The sequence below is a fragment of the Patagioenas fasciata genome, chromosome 3, assembly GCF_037038585.1.
Source record: "Patagioenas fasciata isolate bPatFas1 chromosome 3, bPatFas1.hap1, whole genome shotgun sequence".
NCBI lineage: Eukaryota > Metazoa > Chordata > Aves > Columbiformes > Columbidae > Patagioenas > Patagioenas fasciata.
Window position 1 is genome coordinate 34700127 of NC_092522.1, and position 23753 is coordinate 34723879.

The 23753-nt window shown below is 41.7% G+C and overlaps 1 protein-coding gene across 5 annotated transcripts in view; it reads left to right on the forward strand.

Moving 5' to 3' along the window:
- TTC7A (tetratricopeptide repeat domain 7A) overlaps positions 1-23753 on the forward strand; it is a 195344-nt gene that overhangs the window by 4601 nt on the left and 166990 nt on the right. For 4 of the 5 annotated variants that reach the window (XM_071806103.1, XM_071806101.1, XM_065833824.2 and 1 more), the window contains exons 3-5: positions 81-249; positions 15963-16093; positions 17934-18055. In XM_071806103.1, coding sequence (XP_071662204.1) covers positions 81-249; positions 15963-16093; positions 17934-18055 — 422 coding nt within the window. Of the gene's footprint in view, positions 1-80; positions 250-982; positions 1043-15962; positions 16094-17933; positions 18056-23753 lie in introns of those variants that run through there. The other variant, XM_071806104.1, reaches the window with a different exon arrangement.

Here is a 23753-nt window from a genome sequence, read left to right on the forward strand (position 1 = left end):
ATTTGTTCTGGAGTACCTCATTCTTTCTGTCTAGTATTTTACCACATAAACACTCTTTTCCTCTCCCCCTTCCTTTTCAGCCTAAGTATATGACAGAGGCTCTGCTGATCCTAGGAAAGCTTCATTACGTTGAGGGATCCTACAGAGATGCTGTCAGCATGTATGCAAAAGCAGGAATTGATGACCTTCCAACAAAAGATGAACCTCTGTACGTGCTGCGTTTGGTAACTGAAGCCTTCGTTATTAAAGGTAAAGGACCATGTATGCATATTTGAAGTATCCTGTGCTTAGGTTAAAGTTGAAGGTGTTTCTTGAAGTGATTTGATTGGAGCAGAGTTAGGGCAATGTTGTATGCTCCAGAAGATCCTACTGGGTTTGGTCTGTGTAGTTTAAACTTAAAGGCATTATGGAGTCTTAGTCCATGGTTTTTAAACTTGGCTGGCTTGTAAAGAAAAACTTGAAATTGGGAATCTTGTGGTTAAGTGTTGGCTGTAAGTCAGTGACACACTCGAGCCTGTGTATCCATTTTGGGAAAACTAAAATCAATTCAGCACTCAGCTGAATTAGGGCCTATGTTTTCTCTTAAAAAGAGTTAATCTACTTGTATATTTTAGTGATCTCTGTGAATTAAGCAAGGATGATGTTTCCAAGTTTTAAACTCTGGACTAACATAATATGTGCTTTCAAAGCAGATAGTATATCTTTGCAATGCATGTCACACAGTATCAGACCCTATGTACAAACAGGAATCTCTCCTCCCCCTTGTAATTTTACAGACGCTGCACTGTTTGAGAGATCCTAATAAAAGCCTGCCTCTATGGGTAGTGAAATTGCATTTTGTTTTGAGTGGGGGAAAGGAAGACCCTAGTCAAATTTTGACTTGGGGGGAAAAAAGATCAGTAATCTTCTCCTTCATTTGCTTTCAATTCCTTTATAAATGTTGCTCAAGTACTGCTACCTATCTACTGCTTTCTACTCTTTTCAGCATGTCCACCAGCTAATTAGGTGAATGAGAACTCTGATGATCAGATACCTTCAACTGGTATGTAAAAGAGTGAAACCAAATCAACCCAAAATACTGTTTGACTGGGCTACTAGTATTACTGATAGTAATTTGGGTGTTTTATGATCTCACACAGTCATTCTGCTTTTTTTGCAAACCTGTTTGTGCTGCTTTGCTTGCTTTGATTTTGTTTTCTGCGGTACTGGTTGAATCTGCTTCGTTAATGAGCTTTTGTGGAGTAGGACTAATTTACTTGTAACTCGCACTGACACTTGCATGGTGCAGCGGAGTGAGTAACTGCTGGTGCATTCATAGCGGTGTATGTGAGAGCAGCTATTGGTGCATTCCAGAGTCTGAAGGAGATGCACTGTCCTCACTGGGAACTTGATAAGGCCCTTGCTGAGGTGTGAATGTAATAAGGAACGCATGAACGCTGATGGAATAACACTGTTCCTGTAGGGCCTCTTCTATGGTATTGACTACCTCACTTGCATATGAAGATATTGAGGGTGTTTGCCTCAGAGGATCAGGCTAGGTTGTGGGGTTTTTTTTTGGTGTTTTTTTTCCATACGATTTAGCATGGAATGTAAATGTTGTATTGCCCTTCTGTTTGTGTGTAAACTGTAAGGGCAACCTCTGTGCACAGTTTTTGTTCTCCATGATGATTATTTTCAGATTAGCCAAGATATCAAGGGTCACTCAGTATTCTAACAAAGTTTCTGACAAAGTCCAGCAGAGTGGAGCTTGTCTAGCTCAGGCTGGAGAGGGCACTCCTGGCCAGGATCACTGTTCCTCTGTGCCACGTAGTCGATATTTCAGTCTTAGAGAAATAAGCCCTTAAATGTTAGAAATTTGTACAGGTAACTATGACAGTAGTTCTGTGGATTTAAATTTTCATTTCAAAACATGTCAGACCAGACTACCTCTGCAGGGCAAGTAACTGCATGGAGTCGAATTATTTAAAATTTATTTATGCTAAAGATTTTTCTTTGTCCCCTTTTTCATTTGGTATCTCTGCAGAACATATGTTGATCCATACCATATTATTGCCTTTGGTTGGACTACTGTTAGCTTATGCAAGCTGAAATCTTTAAAGACTCTCTTGAACATTACAGGTAGTAAATTTTTTGCAAGGCAAAAGTTTGTTGACATTTAGGCAACAATCCTGAAAAACCATAGTCCTGTCTTTATTTCAGGGCAGAACTTAGGTTCCCTGCTTAATTTCTTATTCAGATTTTCAGTAAAGGGAGAAATCAGTTAATAGAATATGCTTGTTCATCCAGCATTAGGTAAACACCAGAAATTTGTATTACTTCTTATTATAAACCTGAAACCACCTTGGTTTTGTGTAGCCAGTTCTGCTGGGTTGTGCCTGTGTGAAGAATGACAGTGTAGGTTCTCAAGCACTCATGATTATGCTGGAAAGGCCATGGAAGAAAGAAAAGTTGATCAAAGGCACTCAGATTTATCATTTTACTGCTGGAAACAAACAAAAATGTAATGAGAAAGTTATGGGAAATACTGTGAGGAGCTGCATAGATGAAGTCTGTGGTAGAAATGAAATGTGAACCAGCAAAACTGAGATTGCTTTTTTAGAGCATCTTTCGAGCTCCACAACACTGAAGATAGGACACTGAACTAAATCTCCAGGGTCTTCCTCTGGAGGTCCATAGCATGTAGTCAGTTCATTTTGTGGTAAAAAGCAATATGGATTTGCATCCTTGTGGTTGGACTGCAGAAGCTGAACAGGGAAAAAGTTTCTTTCCTTGTGTAGTACATTTCCACCCAAGGTGAGTATAAAGCAGTAAATGTTGAAGTTCTCTATAAATGCAGGGTCTTGAGGAGTTGGCAGGTCACAGGAGAAATGGCAGAGAGGTCAAGACTTCCAGTTTCTCAGCTTATTGCTTCTGCTTGTCCTGTTCTAAATCCCTGTGTTGTGAGAAGTTCTGTGGGCACTGCGAGTGAAGCTCTCTGACAAGTCTCATTTGTTATCGTCGTTGTTTTTTTGTGGGTTTTTTTTTGTTTGTTTGTTTTGTTGTTGTTTTTTCATGATGGCTAAATTAACCTCTGGTTAGTTAATAGGTGGCTGGTCTATACTTGTCTCCTCCTTCTTCATCCTCTGTCAAGTTAGTTCCTCCTTGAAACCTCTGCTCACTTCACAGTACTGGAGGTGATCTCTGATGCAAGCAGTTCTGTCTGTTACATAAAACAGTATTGAGTAAGCAAACTTGCTCTCTTTTTGCTTCTACTTCTCTTGGGACATGTTGTGGCTCTGTTACCTGGTAATGTCCGTTTGAAAAAGCAAGCAAGCAAAAAGACTTCAGAACAACATGTAGTAACTTCCAGAGCCCATTGATTTCCCTCTGACTGTGCTTGCTGCAAAAACCCTGCAGATATCTCTGCTCCCAGCAGATAAATCTTCTGGTAGTGGATCAGGTCACAACCTAACCTTGACAAAGGTATAGCTCTAGCCAGGGCTTCAGCATACCTAAATTCCAAGTCTGTAGAAAGGCTCCTGTGTTGTTGCAATGTTTGTTGCGCAGCCTTTTCCTGCTGTGCTGCATGTGAGTGTGCAGAGAGCTGTGTTAACTGAAGGAGGCTCTTGCCGGCCTGAGTGATGGAGGCTCAGGCAGGGCTGATGTGGCACGTGGGTCCTGTCTTTTTAATGTCAGAGAGTGCCTTTGGCTTGCTGCAGTGCTTGTGGTCAGGATGTGGGGGTATCAGAGCTGCTGCAAGGTGAGTCAGCACCGTGTGGAGGAGCTCCCTGTGTCCGTCAGATCAGCTGTCAGGCCAGGCACTGGACTTCCTCCACCTAGAGGGTGGTAACCTGGAGACAGATCTGCTCAAGGACGGGAAGACACTACAGAGGGATCTAAACCAGCTGGATCACTTGGCTGAGGCCAACTGTATAAGGCTTAACAAGACCAAGTGTCAAGTCCCACACATGGGTCACAACAGCCCCAGGCAGCACTACAGGCTCGGGGAAGAGTGGCTAGAAAGTGCCTGGCAGAAAAGGACCTGGGGGTGTTGATAGACAGCTGTCTGGATATGAGCCAGCAGTGTGCCCAGGTGGCCAAGAAGTCCAATAACACCCTGGCTTGTATCAGGAATAGTGTGGCCAGCAGGAGTAGAGAAGTGATTGTGCCACTGTACTCGGCACTGGTGAGGCCCCAGCTCCAATCCGGTGTTCAGTTTTGGGCTCCTCATCATAAGAAGGACATTGAGGTGCTGGAGACCGTTCAGAGGAGGTGATGAGACTGGTGAGGGGCCTGGAGCACAGCTTTGATGAGGAGCAGCTGAGGGAACTGGGGCTGTTTAGCCTGGAGAAAAGGAGGCTGAGGGGAGACCTTATCGCTGTCTACAATTACCTGAAAGGAGGTTGTAGCATGGAGGGTGTTGGTCTCTTCTCTCGAGTAGCAAGTGACAGGATGAGAGGAAATGGCCCCAAGTTGTGCCAGGGGAGGTTTAGATTGCTTAGTAGGAAAAAAAAAAAAAATTCTTCACAGGAAAGGTTGTCAGGCACTGGAACAGACTGCCCAGGGAAGTGGTTGAGTCACCATCCCTGGAGGAGTTTTAAAGACCATCCTGCAGTAATTTTTGTGTTGTTTTTGGCTGTTTTCAGCCCAGGGTGGGTTTAATTTGAGCACTTCCAGTCTGAACTCTCTGTACAGTCAGAAGCTGGCAGTTCTGGGGTGATTCATTACCTCTTCAAATGATATCTGACAGGGATGAAGTGCATGGTGTTGTACAATACAGCCTCCTCTTTGGTGACTGTGTGAGCTTGCTGTGGAATAACTTGTTCGTGCATGTCTAAAGATGGGTGAGGTGAATCCCTTGTAAACTTGTTTCTAATAGTTTATTTTTGAAAACTTTAGAAAAGAGATCCATTGTGTCAAAAGGCTGCAGTGTGAGCTTGGCCTTTTTAGACCTTAGAAAAATCTAGGTGGAGAGAACAAGGTCATACTGTGTCTGCAAGAAGCCTTGATTGTAGTCTGTGTTTTGTTGTAAGAAGTCCAGCACAAGTCACACATACAAGAAAATGATACTTTGTTATTTCAGTGGCTCGGAGCAGTCTTTATTTTGCTCTTGAACCCATTATGTCATTTAAAGATGTTTAAAATCTGTAGTGTGACACTTCCGAAAAACTGTAAGATCATGAGAAACTGCTATATTGAGGCAGAGCCCTCCTAAAAGCTGTGAGTGCTATTGCTGAAAGCAAAACCCTGAACCTATCACATGAGGGTTTTTCCTGAGCTTAATAATGCTCAACAGCCTGGAGCCTGCATCCAGGGTTCTGGGTCAAGTCCAGCTCTTTGTGGATATTTTGTTTGTTCATTTCTGGGACAAACTGCTCAGGTTTTCCTGTTTCTTTTAAGATTATATCTTTTTAAACTACGATTATAATGTATTGCTTGGAAGCATATTGTTCTGCTTTCTTCCCATGTGACATCTTTCTCTTGGGTTTGTAATATTGCAGGTGGTTGTGTGGGGGTGTCCTGAAAGGAAAATGGTGATGCCACACAAAGATAAACAGAAAAACTGACCTTTTACTCACTGGTTTGAAAACTTCCCACTTGGTTTTAATCATGATTTTAAATTGACCAACTGAAGCCTTAAAATTTGAATGATCTATTTTAAACTTCCTTTGTGCTTGTGTTGCTTAATTAATTTCTTATTTTGTTGGTTTGCAGAACTATTGAAAACATGTAGGTTTGCTTTCAGTAAACCTAAGGCTGTTATTAAAATACTTCATTGTAGCTAATCAGAAGATGCATTACACACTTGTTCACACACTTCATTGGAGTCTTTAATTTTGACATTTGCTTATGTGTAATTCATTTTTCTAACATGGTTTTCTACAGGATTGTTAATTTCCTGGTGAGATTTGTAGTCAGCTTCATTTGTTTGTCAATTGGAATAAAATGTACAGTTAAAAATACCTTTATTGCAAAACTAAGTTCTGATAAATATTCTTTCTCCTCCTCGCTAAATAATTTGGTTAGGAATCTTTGAGTTAAATGAATGAATTTCATTTGCTGCAGACAGTGTTTTATCTCAGTGTTTCTGTTAAGTGTGAATGAGTTAATTTCTTGTCATGTGTGCATTTTTTAATTATTTGTAGATTAAAATGAAAAAAAAGTTTTCCTGCTTGGTTTTGTTAGTTCATCAGCATTTTGCAGTTTTGTTCATCAGCTTTGAACTAAGCTAGTGGAGAAAACTGAAAGGGAGGAAAAAAGGTGTGTTTTGTTGATTGGTTTGTTTGTTTGTTTTCCACACTAGAAGACAGTGCCTCTGTTTTCAAGATGCACTTCAGTACTTCATCCAACTCTTATTTCAGATCCTATGCCAATAACTTCTCCAGTTCAATTTTTTTTTTTTGAAATTTTTTTACTAAATGCTGCTGGTCCCATAGTGTAAGGCTGTATTCTGTTCAAATAATGTTAATGGGTTATTCTGCATTATGGGCTTAACCTTAGCAGCCTTACTTTTAAATAGAGTCCTTTTGAAAACAGAATTTCCAGTTAGCTTCTCTGGGGTGAGACTTTTGTCCACTTAGTTTTTGATGAATAAGATGTGAACACCAAAACTATCGGGTGCACTGGAACGCAGGCTGTGTGGAATGATTCTTAGTGTCGGTAGTTTGAGCAATTTCAAGTATAGATGAACTGTGTTTGATAACACTGTAGTTTTGAAGGGTCATAATTTATTTCATAATCATATTTTGAATTTATTCTTCTACCTTAGTTTTGCAGGAAGCATTTTTAATTTGAGTGATGTTTTACAAGCCTTTTGGCAGGCTATATGTGCGTTTTTCTGAGCCTGCTCTTCATTTCAGTGGGCATAATGTTTTGCAAGGTGTGTTCTCCTTTTTTCCAGACAAGCATTTGGAATGCATTCTGCCTTTTGGATATGAAAAAAACCCTCTTTGTGGTTATGCATACTCTTGCGCTTGGGATCTCTTCCACAGGCTGGTTTATGAGAGTTCCTGAGGTTCTCTAAGCGTGGTGTTAATGGCACATGTCAACATAAAAAGGATCAATTTCTGTGCTGTTGTTCAGTAGCCGCAAGACTACAAGGAAAATATCCAGATCCCTGAATTCTCTCCTTGCCTCTCCCCATAAGTTTGTGTCGCTTAGGCACAGTTGACATCATGGCATGCTTCCTGCAGGCTTTTACTTGAGCGTCTAAATCCTCTTTACCCTCATCATCCTATTTAGTTGTTACTTTAAAGTGTGCTGACTTCCCTGGGGCCCCAGTTCACAGCCATGTGGAACCTGCCCACCTCGGAAGCGACAACGCTGGCTGAGGTGCTTGGATTCCGTGTGGTGTTCAGGAGGGCAGCTGAGGCTTTCCTAAAGAAAACACCAGCGTTCCTCATCGTCTTTAGGAAAGTCTGTTGATCATGAAGAGCCAGAAATATACTGGGCACAAAGTTAAGAAGGGAAAAGCGTAGGTTTCAATGAAGGTTGTAGGAAAAACTACCTACAACTTTGCTTTCACTTTTTTTTTTGGTATGAATCTATTGATCTTGGGTGGTAACTGGCATCCTGAAGATGATTGACTCTTGGCAGTATGCAGTTGTGTTAACCTATACCTTTAAGCATTTGAGATGATACACTGTCTTGCATTAGTCTCCTCCTGATCCTTACCTGCTTTTTCTTCTACTGGCAGCTACTCAGTGAGGTTACTTTGGTTGGTATTTTCACCTGCTGCTGTGACTGAATAGAACTGCAATGGAAGAAAATGAATTTGTTTGTTTGCTTTTTCATTTATTATTTTTATTTTTTTTACAAGGGTCTGTCAGGGGCAGGGCACAAATTCCTTTATGTTGGAATCCTTTTTTGATGACTGAAGAGGGGTGAGATGGGTTTCTCTAAACAAAGCCTGAATAATAAAACTGATTTTCTTGCTTGACTGTTAGAAAAGGTGAGTCCTAGCCACAAGGATGTATGTTACAGTTGGAAGAGACCCTCAGGATCATCGAGTCCAACCATAACCTAACTCTAGCACTAAACCATGTCCCTAAGAACCTTGTTTCAATGCCTTTTAAACACCTCCAGGGATGGTGACTCCGCCACTTCCCTGGGCAGCCTGTTCCAGTGCTTCACAACCCTTTCTGTGAATAATTTTTTCCTAATATCCAATCTAAAAAAATAAAAAAGGCTTTCAGATGAGGTTCTTAGGGACATGGTTTAGTGCTAGAGTTAGGTTAGGGTTGGACTCGATGATCCTGAGGGTCTCTTCCATCCAAAATGATTCTATCGTGCAATATCGCATTAAAACTCAGTAACAGTGAGGGGAAGGCATTCTGTTGGCAGAACTTGTTTTCACTTGTGCTTGACAAGAACTGCATCTTTTAAATATTAATTCAGATCAGAGGGAGAGAGGCTTTGTTCTGTACCTGGTGTACGCTTCAAAGTGCTGGTGTTCACAGTTCTGCCAGTTTGACAGGAAGCATGCTGTTTATTCATGTTGATATCAGAGTAGCTGCCTGATAGGCAAAAGCTGCAGTTTGTAGATGCTGATGGCTTGATAAAAGGGTTTTCAGGACAGAAATTTAAGAGTTCAGAGTTGCACTCATGTTGTGACAGTGATGACTCTGAAACTGTTTCATGTTGGTGAATTGTGTGCCTCAGTGCCACTGTGTTTCAGCTCTGGTGTGAGAGAACTGTTAAGCCCAGCCCTGGTGTTCTTGGTGCACTTAGGCTTCCCATGGCATCTGCGGAAGCAGGCTTTGCTGCTGCACTCCATGAGCTCTTCTCTGCCATTAGTGCCATTAGATAGGGTCACTTATGCTTTTTTTTTTTCTGTTTGCATTTGAGAAGTAGTTTTGCGCCATCTGTTATCACACCCATGCTGCTCTTGTGCATTTTAGACTTCTGAGGAGAGTTAGCACAGGCCACTAAATGCATTTTGGAAAGTGGAAAAAGAAAATACCTTCTTGTTCCTTTTGTTAGTTTGATTTAGTTTCTTTGATGGTAAGGTTTTGTTAGTCTTCCACTCCCTTCTCCATGCACAGTGGTGTGTGCTGGTTACACACACAAAACCTTACCTGCTTCCTGCACTATGATTTCAAGTTGAGGGATTGGCAGCATCAAGAGATAAAGGAGTAGTTGCACATCCTTTTCTGATGAAGCAGAACAAAGCACACAATGTTTGTGTGATATGTGAGACAACATGCTACACTCTTATTTTCAGTAAAAGAAAACAGATATAAATGTTCTCATAGATGGCCTAAGCTAGAGGTAGGTTTTAGATGGCTGTGATGCTGTCCCCGTGCTGGGTCTGTGTAGTGTAGCACAATGTGTGTCCAGTTGCTATGGGAGGATTTCCATGTGCTGGTTTACCCTGAAATAGACTCTGGATGCCTTTGACCATCTTTTAAGTGTCAGGGCAACAAGCCTGTTAGTCCTTGCAAACTATGTCTGTTCTAACAAATTTTAAGTAGAATTGACTTGAGTGCTCAATATGAATCAACATAGTAAAATTTGAATTACTCTTCTCCCTCCTGCTTCCAAGGTACACATGAAAGTGGAGTAGTCTGGCTGCAGCTAGAAGAGAACTTTCTTACTGTTGATGCTGCCTGGCAGTGATGCAGATAAGCTCAAGCTGAATAAATCCCAGTACTTGGTCGTCAGCACCATCTCTCTGCCTTGTGCATCATCCACTTTTCATTTTTTCTCTTCTGCTTCTGCCTGTTGTATTTAGACCAGGGAGAAAACGTAATTCTTGGAGCATGCCATGCGTTATGGATATGGATGATGTTGGCAAAGTCCTTTAGATGTGAAGCTGTAAGAGATTGCTTCCACATGTTTACTGTGCCCCAGAGCATTGCTCCAGCAGAGGTATCTCCTTAACTGCTATCAGATATATCATGGAACGGAGGTGGCCTCATGTACCAGTACAATTAATAAGTTACAGCAGTTAACTTTATAAAGACAAGACTTTTAAATAGAATCTTTACAATGCTTTGTAATGAGATGGGGAGTGACTGTGAAAATCTTTTGTACCACACTGAAGCTCACGAGTTGTCTCGTGGCAAAGTGCTTAAAAAAGTTGTCAAACTCTAAGATGAGTTATGCCTTTTTGCTTTTACAAGAAGTTAAGTGTTCTGAATTTGTTGACCTCTTCTGTGATGACAGGTGACTGTCAGTAACATGCTACCTAGTAGGTATTTTTGAAAAAATAAACATGTAAATATATAGTAAATACATTGCTAAGCACCATGTATGTATAACTATATCCATATGTTGGGTGTGCACACTCAATAATTTTTTTTTTTTTTTTTACTCATGGGGGTATATGATCAAAAACGTTTGGAGACCACTGTGTTACAGGTTAGATCTAAGGTTCTGCCATGAAGCTTAAGGGCAGCTAGCTGGTAGGGTGCAGGTCTTGGTATGCTCAGGAAGATCTTTGGGTTAGGGTTGCTCCTTTCTACCATGTGGTAAGACAGGCAGCGATGCAGAGACTACATGGCATTGATCATTGGTAGAAGGCTGAGGTTGCATTTCAGGGGAGTGCTTGTCACCTTCCGGCTTCACAGCCACTCAGTCACTGTCCTAGTTTTAACAGATTGTATCTGTAAATGCAAGTTTAACCAGCTGGAGTTACTAATTTCAAAATAATTGGAGTAACAGTGTTAGCATTGGCTTATTGCATCTGTGGCAAGGCTGGGAGTAAGGGTCTTGAGTTCTGCTTTGATGCAACTAAGCAGCCCAAGCAGCCCAAAGCACAGGTTACTTAAATTTTCAGGCTTCATTCCCTGCTTGTGGACAAAAAGGTCTTAAGGTAATTGGATTAAGACTTACTGGCACTTTCTGCCTTTGAGACTCTTACATGACAAAGACCGCAAGATTATAATGTATTGCTGTAAATATACTGGGCTGTTGCGTAGCGATAATCCTGTATAATAGGAGGCAATAGTGACAGAAGCTTGCACAGCTTTTTTGCAAAACAAAACTTTTCTCATCCTCCCTACCTTTCATGAGCTGCAGTGTCAATGAAGGTGATCAAAACAACGTGCTTCTAGGCCTTTCTTCCCCTTCTATTTGCATTTCAAATAAATTCTGCTGAAAAATAATAGCTTAATTGCTGGGGAGATGAGTGTCAAGACCCGTGATGTGAATTATTGAAACTGCTGTGAATTGTGGCAAAAATAACGCATAGTGCTGTGTCAACATAATCCTGACTTCTGCTTTGGCTTGTTGAGGTTCAGGCTGTTTTGCTTTCTGAGACACTAATGTGATTGACTCAGGGCTGTGCTCTGAAGTTCAAACCTTAGCTGGTGAGGCAGCCTGGTTGTAATACCGTGTCTAAAATGGTTTGGTTGTGCTTTGAATTTTGTCTTTGAAAAGTGTTTAAGTTCTGCTGATCTTTAATTAGTCAGCATGCACGTGTATGTTTGAGGAACTAGTCTTAAAAATAGTCTTGTTTCAATGCTAGTTGATTTTTCTAGAGCCACACTTCTGAGCTAGGCTGAAGGCTGCATGCTAGAAGTGAAGTGCACCCTCCCCTTGGGGACAGCTGCCCAGAATGACCTGGTGTTCACCACAGAGTGAGAACGTGCACACAACCTGTTTCCTTGCAGTAGTTGCCATGCAATACATTCACACCCAACTTACCTCAAAACAAATGACTTCTCTTGCTGTAGCTAGAGTAAAACTATTGCATGTGCTTAGCTTAGCAGCACACTGTCTTCTAGCCAGGCTGGTCTGTCTGGGTGGCATGGGGGCACAGGTGCTGTAGTCTTGCTCTGCAGACTGGGCCTGATGGTGTTTGCTGGGCTGTAAGTTCCACCCTAAGCTTACTTTTCTTCAAGTTGCCACAGCTGCATTCAGCACAAATGTAGCACAGGACACAACACAAGAGGTAGGCTTAGCACTCTGTGCGCTGTTGTGTTTTCTTTGATTCCTTCCTTAGATTGCTAGGTTGCTCTGGTGCTCCTGGGCCATGGGGTTTTGGCAGCTGCAGGCTACAGCATGCTGCTGCTGACCTCAAAGTCTTGCACTTGTGAACCCACCATTCCCCGGTTGTGTAAATTCATCCATCAGAAGTCTGTGTAAAAAGGAGAATGAAAAGAACCTGTGAGTAGATTCCTCCTATTCAGGAGGAGGAGTGCTGCTATTTGGTGGGCTAGTTTATGAACTGGAGCAAAAGAAGAAAGCCACCTTAGTTTCCTCTTCTCCCTAGTGATGCTGCAGTCTCCATCTGTGTGCTGAGGCTTTCAAGACCAGGCTGAGCAATGCCCCGAACCAGTCCTGCTTTGAGCAGAAAGTTGAACCAGGGATCTCCTGTGATCTCTTCCAGCATGAATTTTCATCTCACCTATGTTGCTGAGAATCTGATACAGCCTGTCCATGTGCATATATATGTTCCAGTTCTGGTAAAAACATCACCTCAGACCACTAGAGCTACACAATATGTTGTTTTCACTTGGCAAGGCCTGAGTGAGATGGAAGTGGACATAAGCCTTCGTAAAATCTCCCCTTCCATGTTTCCGTACATGAGAGCAGTGCACTTCAGCTCTAGGAAGAAATCAGTTCAATGACGCCTCTTACAAACATTATGAGTTTTGCTTTTTTCTGACCCAAATGCAGATTAGCTTTAGAAGGTGGAAGAAGGGGCCAAGATTATAGAGAGATCAAGAGCCGGAGATCAATCTTTGGGGAAACCAGAGGAGGTGAATGGAAGCCTCATCTTTATGCAGAAGGAAAAGCAGTGTTTCCATACATAGCAAGTTTCTGCCTTTGAAATGGATAGAAAGAGTTCTTTTAAAAAGGATAATTGGGAAGCATATGTCTGTTTAAATCTTGAGCTTGGGCCATACTCTTCTGTTAGAAAGCTGTATCTTCACTACATAAAACATTCTTATGGTATATATTTAAATTTGGGCATCTGATTCATATGAGAAAAAAAAATTAGCATAGGTAGGTTGTAAGTTGGTATTACCTTACCATAACCGGTTGTGAAAAATACACAAGTCCCTTTACCTTAACCAGATACCAATAAAGCGTATGGCTTTACGCTTTACTCAGAAGGTAATTCTGTCTTAGCAAGAGCTACACTTTTCTTGCTAAATCCAGTGTGGAAGTAGCATGCACTTCCATGGCTTTCTGACACTTTATGGGAACTGAGTTGAATTTAAAATGTATGTTGTGCTGTAAAGCTTTTTCTGTGCTGATAACAGGGGAATAGAGAAGAGTTAGTGGGACTTGGTTCTCAGGACTGGAGGACTTGTAAACAGTCTTGACCAACTGTACCTTTAGCAAATTTGTAATTGTTGGGGCTTTGCACTATGAGAACTGAATTGGTGGCTGCACGAATAGGGAACTTTTCTTCTTGTTTTCTTTGCTTTGTCTACTGGATTTGCAGTCTGCTTGCTCAATTTTTTCTTTTCATTGCATTTCTGTGGTAGGGAAGAATAGCCCTGTTTGGATTCTGTACATGATTTTATATTCTGATGACATCAGGTCAGTGCACGTGGCATTAGCAGAAAGAACTGTGACTAATTTTGTATCATGTGGGTCATTTTTGCTTCTTGCCCTTTACAAATAGAAAAATGTGTGCGATGTAGGATAGTATCTGTCTGATATGCTTCATATTGCTCTGCACATACTGTGGCAGGAAACCTTTTTGGAAATGTTTGTTCATTCTCCTGTCTTTGATCAGCTCCAGCTCTGGTTTTTGGACCGCATGGATGGGCATGTTTGTTGTCAGTCCTTGGTGCTGATAAAGGCTGCTTGATTTCCTCCCCCATGTCAGAGCTTATAGATAGTAGCTCCTTACAGCGGGCTGTAACATGTATGTAAATGGCTTTTTATCAGCTTGTTTTCTCTGTGTGACATCTCCCACGATAACCACCCCCATACAGACTGCTAGGATGGCTCTTGCGGTTTGGTTAGATGCTGCATGTGTATGAATGTCAGCGGATTCTACTGGATTTCTTTCAGGGCCCTCAAGGGAATGGTGACTCTGAAATGTAACACTTCTTAAAATTTATTTTCAGGGAATGATTAGGAATTCAGAGGTAGATAAAACTAAGGCAGATCTAAGAAAAATATTTGTAAGCTGATTGTACTGGCCTCAGCACTGGATAGTTTCTTTTTCTCTATGGAGAGTTAACACGCTCTTTTCCCCTTCATTACTTAGCAACAGGGCTAGAAAATTAAAGCTTTGAAATAATAGGGAAGCAGACCATGATATAAAGCCAGAGACTTTGTAGATGGACAAAATCTATTACATGTTGGATGCTGTGCAAGGTGTATGTCAGTAAAAAGGAGTGAACACAAAATGGGGATTAGCTAAAAGCAGCAAAATGGTCATGGTCCTTGTCCCTCACACACCATCAGTTTGAAGTAAATCCAGTCCTCCTGCTCTACTCCAATCAGGCTTTTCAAAGGTGAACGATACTAACGTGTGTTCCTCCAAGATACAGGTGCTTGAGGGAGTGTACTGTGCACTTCTGACTAGGGAGAGGGCAGAAGGGGTGGGGAGCTACCAGCTGGGGTGCCTTCTCCACCTACCGAACTAGATGCTTGTGTCTGGCTCAAATGTAAGACATGAGATGTGGAAACTCCTAGCAGAGTAACCAAGGGGACGGAACAGAAACATTGAATGTGAGAAGTAAACAAAGCTAGAACTGCCTAGGAACCTCCAGCATGAGCGCTTGGGCTGTGTCTGTTCATTGTGGAGAAAGCTGGCTGCCCATTGCTGCTTCCCGAGGGCTGGTTGTCAGGCTGTCGAGGTGACCTGTTCCTTCTGGGATGGTGGGGCCCAGGGAAACGTGGCTCCTGGTATGTTCACATGGGGCAGAATCTCCTCACATGGGGCAGAATCTTTTGCCCTGTGCTGCAGCAGTCTGAATCACTCCCTTGGAGAGGCTGTCCGAACAGCCGAACTCTTCTTTCATCACCTCTGTGGGTCTGTGTCAGGAACACTGGGATTTTGTATTACGACTTAAACGTTTTTTCATTAGTATTGGAGAGTGTTGTTATGTATGAAGTTTATTGAGAAGCATGTGCTGAACATTTTGCAATGTGTGTTGGGCTACTGGGCATCAATGCAGTTGTGTTTGGTGTAGAAGACCAGTTTCCAAGCAGTGGTATGTTGTGGAGATCCAGGATGGCATAAGAACCTACACTGGTCAGAGTAAAACTGATATGTAGATACATTAGCCTCTGCAAACAGCGTTAGAGATAAAAAGGATGTAGTAGTGTGATGCCAGACAAGGATCTGATAATAAAAGAGTCATACAGGGACAGTAGCTGTAGGTCTCCATTTAACATGCTCTTTGTTTGTAAGAGGGGTTGGATGGTGATACAGGAAAGAATTTGAGTAGTACAAAACCCAGGACTTTTTTGTGTCTTTGGACACATGATCTTGTGGTTAAGAGTCTCTTGTGCCTTGCCAAGAGCTTTCTATGTGTCCATATGCAATTTGCATGTGCTCAGATTTTCCAAAAGAGGCCTTGGGTTTTCCAACTCTGTTTTAGTATAATTTTCCAAGGTTGTTTTTTTTTTTCCCCTCAAAACTACTGCTTGTTGAAAGCTTCGCTTGGAATCGTGGATGCTTAGAAATTCTCAAATCCAGTCGCAGGGTGTTTCTGAAGCAGCACTTGTGTTGAAGCACCCAAAATCTACAGCTGTCTTTGGAAATACAAGCTGTAATTTCTCTGCTTGTGCATCCCTGCCAGAGGGATTGTGTATGCCTTTTCTTCATGAAGTGTTTGAGAGGCACTGTACAAGCGTGCAGTGACACTGTGTGTTAGAGCAGCATGACAAAAAAGCCTTGCATGTGTAGGAATTGTATTTTCTTGGGGGTCTTTTCCTTAAAGTCACTAAACCAAGGGAGAAACCCACCTATGGAAAAACTTTGCTGTCAGCTGGTAAATGAAGGAATAGTACAGCCATGCTGCTGTTGGTGGGCTCCAGTTAAAGGAGGTGTTGCCATTTTGCAGGTCTGTCACTGGAGCGCTCAACCAACTCAATTGCTTCACGTGCTCGACTGTGTGAAAAGGAGGAGGAAGCCATGGCTTGTTTTGAGACAGCATGTGTCATTGCCCAGGTGTACCTGCAGGAGCTTGAAAAGGTAAGAAGGACAAGGAATTACTGGAGGGAGTCCAGCAGCTGGATACAAAGATGATGAGGGGTCTGGAGCGTCTTTCTTATGAGAAGGGACTGAGAGAGCTGGTTCTTTTCAGCCTGGAGAAGAGAAGGTTGAGAGGGGACCTTATTTATTCTTATAAATATCTCAAGGGTGGATGTCAAGAGGGTGGCACTAGACTCCTTTCAGTGGTGCCAACAATAGGATGAGGGGCACCAGGCAGAGACTGAAGCACAGCAGGTTCCATCTGAATATAAGGAAAAACTTCTTTACTCTGAGGGTGCCAGAGCCCTGGAACAGGCTGCCCAGAGAGGTTGTGGAGTCTCCTTCTCTGGAGACATTCAAAACCATCCTGGACACATTCCTGTGCCATCTGCTTGGTGGAACAAGTGAGGTGTCTCTGTATAAGAAGTTGCAAAACAGCAGTTCATCGGGTATCTGCCTGTTTTCTCTGAGAATGAGGTCTGGAAACCAGTTTTGCTGGTGGTGAAGCACTGAATACTTCAGATGTGCTCAGGTTGTATCTCAAGTTTAGCTCTTACTAAAGAGGGACTACAAATTTTGCATAGCCAGTGCCGGCATGAAGAAGCCCAAGAAGTTTTATGTATCAGCTGTGTAAACGATGCATAGGAGTGGATATTTGGATTGCTAATAAGCTGAAAGTAACCTTTTTGGGTCTTGCCATAGCAGTTTAACTGCCAGTGCTTCAGTTTCTCCAGGTGAAACTGGAGGAACCTAGATAATCAGTAGCAAGTAGCTGCTTAGTTGGTGGTTGGGTAGAAGGCTGAGTAAGATGAGTACTGTGAGCCCTCTGCTGACCTGTGACACATGCCACTAATTTTCTGGGTACATGCCTAGTGGTCTCTATCTGTAGCTTTGCCTGTCTAAGAATGTATGCCGTGTTCTTCCATGCCCTTGCTTTGCCACACTTTATGCTTGACACCAGCAGCACTGATGGCATTACGTGTTACCTGTTCTTCTGTAACTTAATGGCCTTTAACTTTCTGACTCTTCTCAGCAACAAAGGTGTGTGTCTGTACCAAATTTTGTTTTTAATTGAATTAAACCAAGAAAACTGAGCTTAGTGCATATATAAATATCATTAAGAAAGCCAGCTAACAAGTTGTATGGTCTGTTTCTTAGTAGGATAGCTTGTGTCTGTGAAGAAGGGAAGGGGTTTCAACTCTAGTTCATTCATCTTATGGATAGAGACACAAGAATGCAGGATTACTTACAGATGTACTAAAGGTCCATAGGCCTTCTCCAGCCCTGGATGTAAAACTCTGCTTTGGAGAGGCCACACAGGGCTACTTTCAGCAATGAAAGCTGTTTGTTGCCAGTAAGGAAGCAAAGGCTAGAAGGGTTTGATAGAAGAAACAGGGGAAAGGCTAAGGTTCTTCCATTAGGACTCCTTGTAAGTTACTAACTCTTAACAAATATTTGTTATGTTAAGCTAGACATACCTACTCAAACATTATATGAATATTTCTGTGCAAGATGCTGAATCTGTGTGTTTGGAGTAGTTACTTCTGAAGCCCTTGGATTAATGTGCAGCTTTCTGCTTAGGCTATTAAAGTTGGGAAGTAATGGTGTTTCAAAACTCATGTTGCATGCAGAATATTTAATGGAAGTCACTGTATGGTTTATTTTAAAGTTGACTTTGAAAGGCTTTTGAATAGCCAATGAAGGTAAATTTTAAAGTAGTCTGAGGAGGAATCTGATGGCAGAAGCTAACTTTATTGTTTACGGTACCGGTTCCTTATGAGCCAGAGACTTGTTCAAACAGTTCTCAGTAATCCCAGGTGTTTCTTTCCTCCCTTCACAGACCTTAAACAATACACATTCACGAAGTATCAAGGGCAGCAACGTGACTTACTCAGAATTTGAACTTTCCTACTTCCTGGAAGCAGCTTTACAGAGTGCCTATGTGACTCATCTGAAGAAGGGGTAGGTGCATGCGGGTGTTAATAAAAATAGATAATGTGGAACATTTTATCTCGGAACAGATGAAGGTTTATTTCTTTATATGTGTTCTGTTGTGATTTTTTTTTTTTTTTCCTTCAATGTCCATTCCTCCTTCCTATTTGTCTCTGTTAAGAATCCTAAGCCTTGTTTTTCCAGACCCACAAGTAGGGTGGAGTAGAACAATTTTGTTGTCTTGACTCAGCACTGTTCCCTACGGAGATGAGGGGAGTTGGACCATAAAGAGAGTGGAATTTACACTGCTGTGTGCTTTTAAAATGTTCAGCCACAGGACCTGGTTTAGAACTCAGTGAACTCTTAAGGGTAGTTTCTTTCATTTGTTTGTTTGTTTGCTTAAGGTCCTAAATGTCACAATCAAAACCCCAAATCTGTGTTGTTGGCTAGAGAGAATCCATGTGGAAACAGTGCTTCACCAGCTTATTTGTTATGCCTCTGAAGTACAGCTCCCAGTGAATCTTGGAAAGGCAAGAGGAGCTTGTATCTGCAAGCCTACAACAAATTTCACCTGAGGGAAATCTTCTCAAGAACAATTAAAAAGTCATTGTAAATGCCTACTTCCAAAGGCTGTTGGTGAGGGCACACTGTTCCCAAAAATAGGCCGTGTCTTCAAAATATTATAAATTCTGTTTAGCTGGTGGAGAGGTTTCCATGTAGGAAAAGTGTCTCTTTACCATCCTTCTCTAGTCCTGTTCTTGCACCACATTATCCCATTTGTTGTCAAGGAATCAGCTACTGAATTTCTCACTGCTTTACGTAGTATTGCTGAAGTTTTAGAAACTTATTTTTTCAGCAAACCGTCTTTGAAAGTATTTCATTTTGGCTGGTATTTTTACCTTCACCCCCAAAGATTTTTTTTCACTTTTTTTATTCACTCCTCCTTTTCCTCCTGAGTAAATGGAGAAGTGAAAAATGAGGGGAGATTGAAAGGAAGAAACTAGAAATAAAAAAAAAAAAAGAAATCCCAACAGAAAAAAAAGTTTAGATTCTTCTATAGAAAATTGATACAATTTTTTTGACTCTCGAGGAGGCATTGCTTCTTGTTTAGTGCTTTTTTGCTAGGTTTTTATCCCCTGAGAATGACTTGAAATACAACTGAGAATAGCCTCTATGTTCCCCATGTTTTCATTAAAAATCTGCATGTGCACTTGTGAGCATATCCAGGAGAGGTGCCTTCAGGTAAGCCTTGTCTAACCCGAAGGCTTGTGAATACACAAAGCTCAAACGTTGTCAAATGACTGTTTTAGTCAGGTAAGTACAAGTTTATGTGTAAAGAAATTATGGACTCAAAAGACATAGCCTCAGCATCCCCTCAGCAGAAGGGGACAGGTGTGTGGCTTTCCCCAGGTGAGTTGGTGGCTGACCAGCTGTGGCACAGCGTGTGCTTTCTTAGAGTTTTGCCACTTCTGTGGTGAACAAAAAGCTCAAGTCTTGCCAGTAACCCCATTAACTATGTAATAAAATAAAATCTCATTTAGAACATCTGGTGCTGGTGTCCTCTAGGCACCTTTTGAATATCAAAGTCACTCGTGTTCATTTTACTCAGTGATGTTTTAAATTCAGTCTTCATCAGTTCAGTATATCTAGTGGGTTGTTTAAGCTATTACTGTGGGCCCTGCTTGCTCCCTTCCCACGTTATTTTAATGACAACCTTTAAAAAAAAAACAGAACACACACAAAAGCCCTGCAGGAAAACAATTTGGAATCAAAGTACGTGTGTGAATTCAGCAGTGCTTCAATTATAAGCTGTACTGCTGCAGTGGCAGCAAAATATTCTCTGTAGCTGTCTCCTGATGAAAAAGCATCCTGGTCGGTGTGGTGGAGCTCTCGCGGCAGGGACGGGAGTGGAGCCCACGCATTCCTCGCCTCCTCCAGGTTCGAGTGGGAACACCAGCCAGTTAAAGGGAAGGTCCCATGTGGAGGGCAGCAGCCCGGTGGGACTCAGCAGCTTGTCTCTGCCCCTCGGCTGGCACGAATGGGTGGTTTCTGCCACTAGAGGGCATGAGCAGCATTGGGATGCATTGCGGAAAGAGGAGGAAGGCAGGAAGGAGCTTTTTAGGATGCTTCGTGTGTATCATAAATTTCTCCACCCAATACTGAACAGCTCAAAGAAATGCTTTTGTTGTGCTTGTTTCTTCCAGTGTGTTCAGGTGGGAAATAAGCCTTGGATTGTGAATGTTCAAGCTGGCAGGGGAATAGGTTCTATCAGGTGGGATGTGCTTCCCCAGTGGCACATGTGTACAAAAGAAATAGTGAGTGCTTTATTCTGGTCTGGCCAGGCAGAATTGCTGAGGGATGAGTGATGTTGTCATGCTTTTGTTCCTGCTGGCAGGAACAGGCGTGCTCCTCTCAGAGCATGGAAAAGGTGCCCTTTACTCATGCAGTGGAAAGAAGACACCTGTTACCAAACAAAGGTCCAGTCTCCCTTTCAGGTGTTGAGCTGATAGCTGTAAGGACCAGCAAGTCTTGCAGCTGTGCAAGTCTCAGATTATTTTATTAATAAGTTTGCTCAAAAATATTGTGTTACTGAAGACGTGTTTCCTGCAGTTTGCCCTGCTGCATCCCAGCAAAGCTTGCTTTTATTCTTCCAGTGAGCAGTGTTAATACCTTGGATGCAGATATAGGCAGGCAGATGCTCTCGCACTGTAGGAGCCAGCCACTTGTCTTTTATGTTAGCACCTGCACTGGGATTTGGGGTTGTTTTTTCTGATATGGATGTGTGAAAATTAGGCTCATTTCTTACTGCCTTTCCTTTCAGAATATTGAACAGATACTGCTACTTTATACTGTTATGGGAACTTTGGTTAAGATGCTTTTAGTATTTTCTTAGGGTAAAGAGGCTTCACCTGAGTGAAGTAATGGTTGTATGTATGCTGCTTTCCTATATCACGCTTGAAGTATGTGTCTAGTTTCATCGGCAAAACAAAGTCAGAGCTTTCTAGAAGGTGTGTTTGGTTTGGAAGCTCTAGATGGGACACTTTTTAAGAAAATTATTATAATATCTGAAAAATAATTTATTATAATTGGATTTCTATATGATCGGTCAAGTTAGGACCTAAATTACTCCAGAATACCCGGATGAAAATGGCTAGTAGGTAAAGCTTACACAATTCTTTCCTTTCCTTTCTCCTGTTGGTTTTCTAGAGTGCTCAGTTCCTTTTTTGAAGTTTTGTAGGCATCTGTTGCAAGGGCACTTTGAATGGGTAACTTCATGTATGTGTTGTTTCACAGTAGAATCTAATGTATGAAGACAGGCAGGACAGTCTCTGCCAGCCTGTTAATCTCTCCTGAGGAATCCATGTGGGCTTTCTTGTCATTTGTCTCCTCTTCAGTCGTCACAATCCCTATCCAGGACACTACAGCTGGTAATTTGGGAGTCTTACTGCCTACTGGATATACTGTATAGATCTAGAGAAGTGCTAAGCATTTTTTGTGTGTGGGTGTGTGTGCCCCACTTGTGTTAGACAGGCTGCCATTAGGAAACTCTAATGTACTTCGTTGTAGTTACTTGTCTTGTATCTTCATTCATAGGAATCTGAGAATCTGAGGTGTACTTCTTCAGGTGCGTTTTGTGCCTGCGTGTGAAGAGCTGTTTAAGGAGAGAGTATGAATTTTTAGAAGCCTGGACGAGATGCAGAGGCATGTGTTGCATGGTGTTGCTGCTGTTTGTGTGTTTTGGGTACCACTTTCCCCTGGATGGGTGACTCTGCAAACTGCCATGTAGTCACCTCAAGATGGTCTCTTCCATCTGTTAGTGGCTAACTGTTTGAACAGTTAGTGAGCAGGAATAAGAACATGATCTCTGGTGCCCATGTTGCTGGAGAACTGTCTTTGCAGACCACTGTGCCCATGAACCACTCTGGTTCGTTATCAATACTTTTCACAACAATTCGCATAGAAAGCAGTGTATTTTCTTTTTTTTTACTTGTATATTAAAAGTTTGTGTAGTGTTAACCCAAGAATATGACATAGATGTGAGATGACTGCTGTGGTTCCTGGAGTGGTTATTAATTACCCTGTGTTAACAGGATAGTTGTACAAACAAAACACTTTTTCATGCCAAGCTGAACTGACTGGACACAAGGTGCTCTTTGTCACAGTTTGTGCTCATGATTTTCTGTGTTCCTCTTTATTAGATTAGCTATAATTGAATCCTAAACCACATTTCGTCATGGGTTTTTAAATGCCTCTCTTGCCACTTTTGTGGCCAAAACCAAGGCAGTTAATTGACCATGTGCTTTTTCCTTCCTGTTCTTCTTCATTTATTTTTCTAGCATCTTAACAGTGCAATAGGGGTCACAGACTCTTCCGACTCATTTAATTTCCATGATCTGAGGTTTACTAATGATGCCATGGCTTGAGGCAACAGTACCTGGGATTTCCAGATAGTCTTCTATCCAAGTGCTGCAGAGGCTCAGCATTGCTTAGTTTCCCATCTAGATAAGATCTAATAGATTCCCCATGGATTTGCCAGAGGCTTTATATTTGCATCTTCATTCATTTATCTATGTACACGTATTTCTGTTCAAATACATACTTTTCTTTTTGTGATCTTTGGATACTAATTTAAAAAAATATCTTCAAGTGCATATTTAATATATGAAGGACATCTATTAATGGAACAGTAAGTTCCTTATCATTCTGAGTAGACCAATTCATACGCTTAAAATGAAATGTGTGTTCAGATGGCCTTCTGGCCTGGAACAGTAGAGCGGAAAGACAAACTTCTGTAATGAGAAATGTTTGCAGACTGTTGGCAGGTGTGCTCTGTCACCTGTCACAGCTCAATGTTCAATTAGGTTCAAAATATAAAACCTGACAAACAAATCCTCAGTCCCGTAGTGGTACTGTCAGGTGCTTTACATGTGTCAGAGTTGAGAGCTCAGAGCCCAGAGCACTCTGAGAGACCCTGACCCACAAGCACCTGTCTGGGAGGTGGTGAACATTGGGTGCTCCTCCCGTGTTACCCATTTTACACTCTGACCTGTTGAAAGTGTTTCTGGGCATTTGTCATGTGGTTCTTGGTTTCAGTCCTGACTACCTGCAGATGAGCAACAACTTGCCATTTATTCTTTCACTTGCCATTTATTCTTTCACTTGCCATTTATTCTTTCACTTGCCATTTATTCTTTCACTTGCCATTTATTCTCTCCCCTTCCCTGCAGAGCAATGTGTTTCTGCACGAAGCTTAACTTGGTTTATGGCCTTGTCTAAAAAGTGGAACTGAAGTGGTGCTCCAGTTCTTTGGGAACAAAACTGTCTCTTTTTAGCACGTTCTCTGGGTTTTTAATGTCTTACATATGTGCCAAATGTGGAATTAATTGGCTTTGCAAGTGGTCACTAATCTTTCTGATGCAAGTTAATGGAATTCATTGACGCTTTATTTAGAGAAATAGCATTATTCTAACAAGAAATCATATGCATTTTTGAAAATGTTATAGAACTGTTAAACACCATAACTCTTCTGTCCAGCCTCTTAAGGAGCTCAAGGAAGCAGAGGAAATGCCAGTAGCTTTCAGTAACTGAGGAGAGCAATTGGACAGGTGCATTTTATTTAGATGGGGGAGTTTATTTTGACTATCTGATAATAAATAGCTTGTAAACAATTCTATTGGATTTGGTGTGACTACTCACATGCATAAATATCACTGTACTTTGTTGCTTT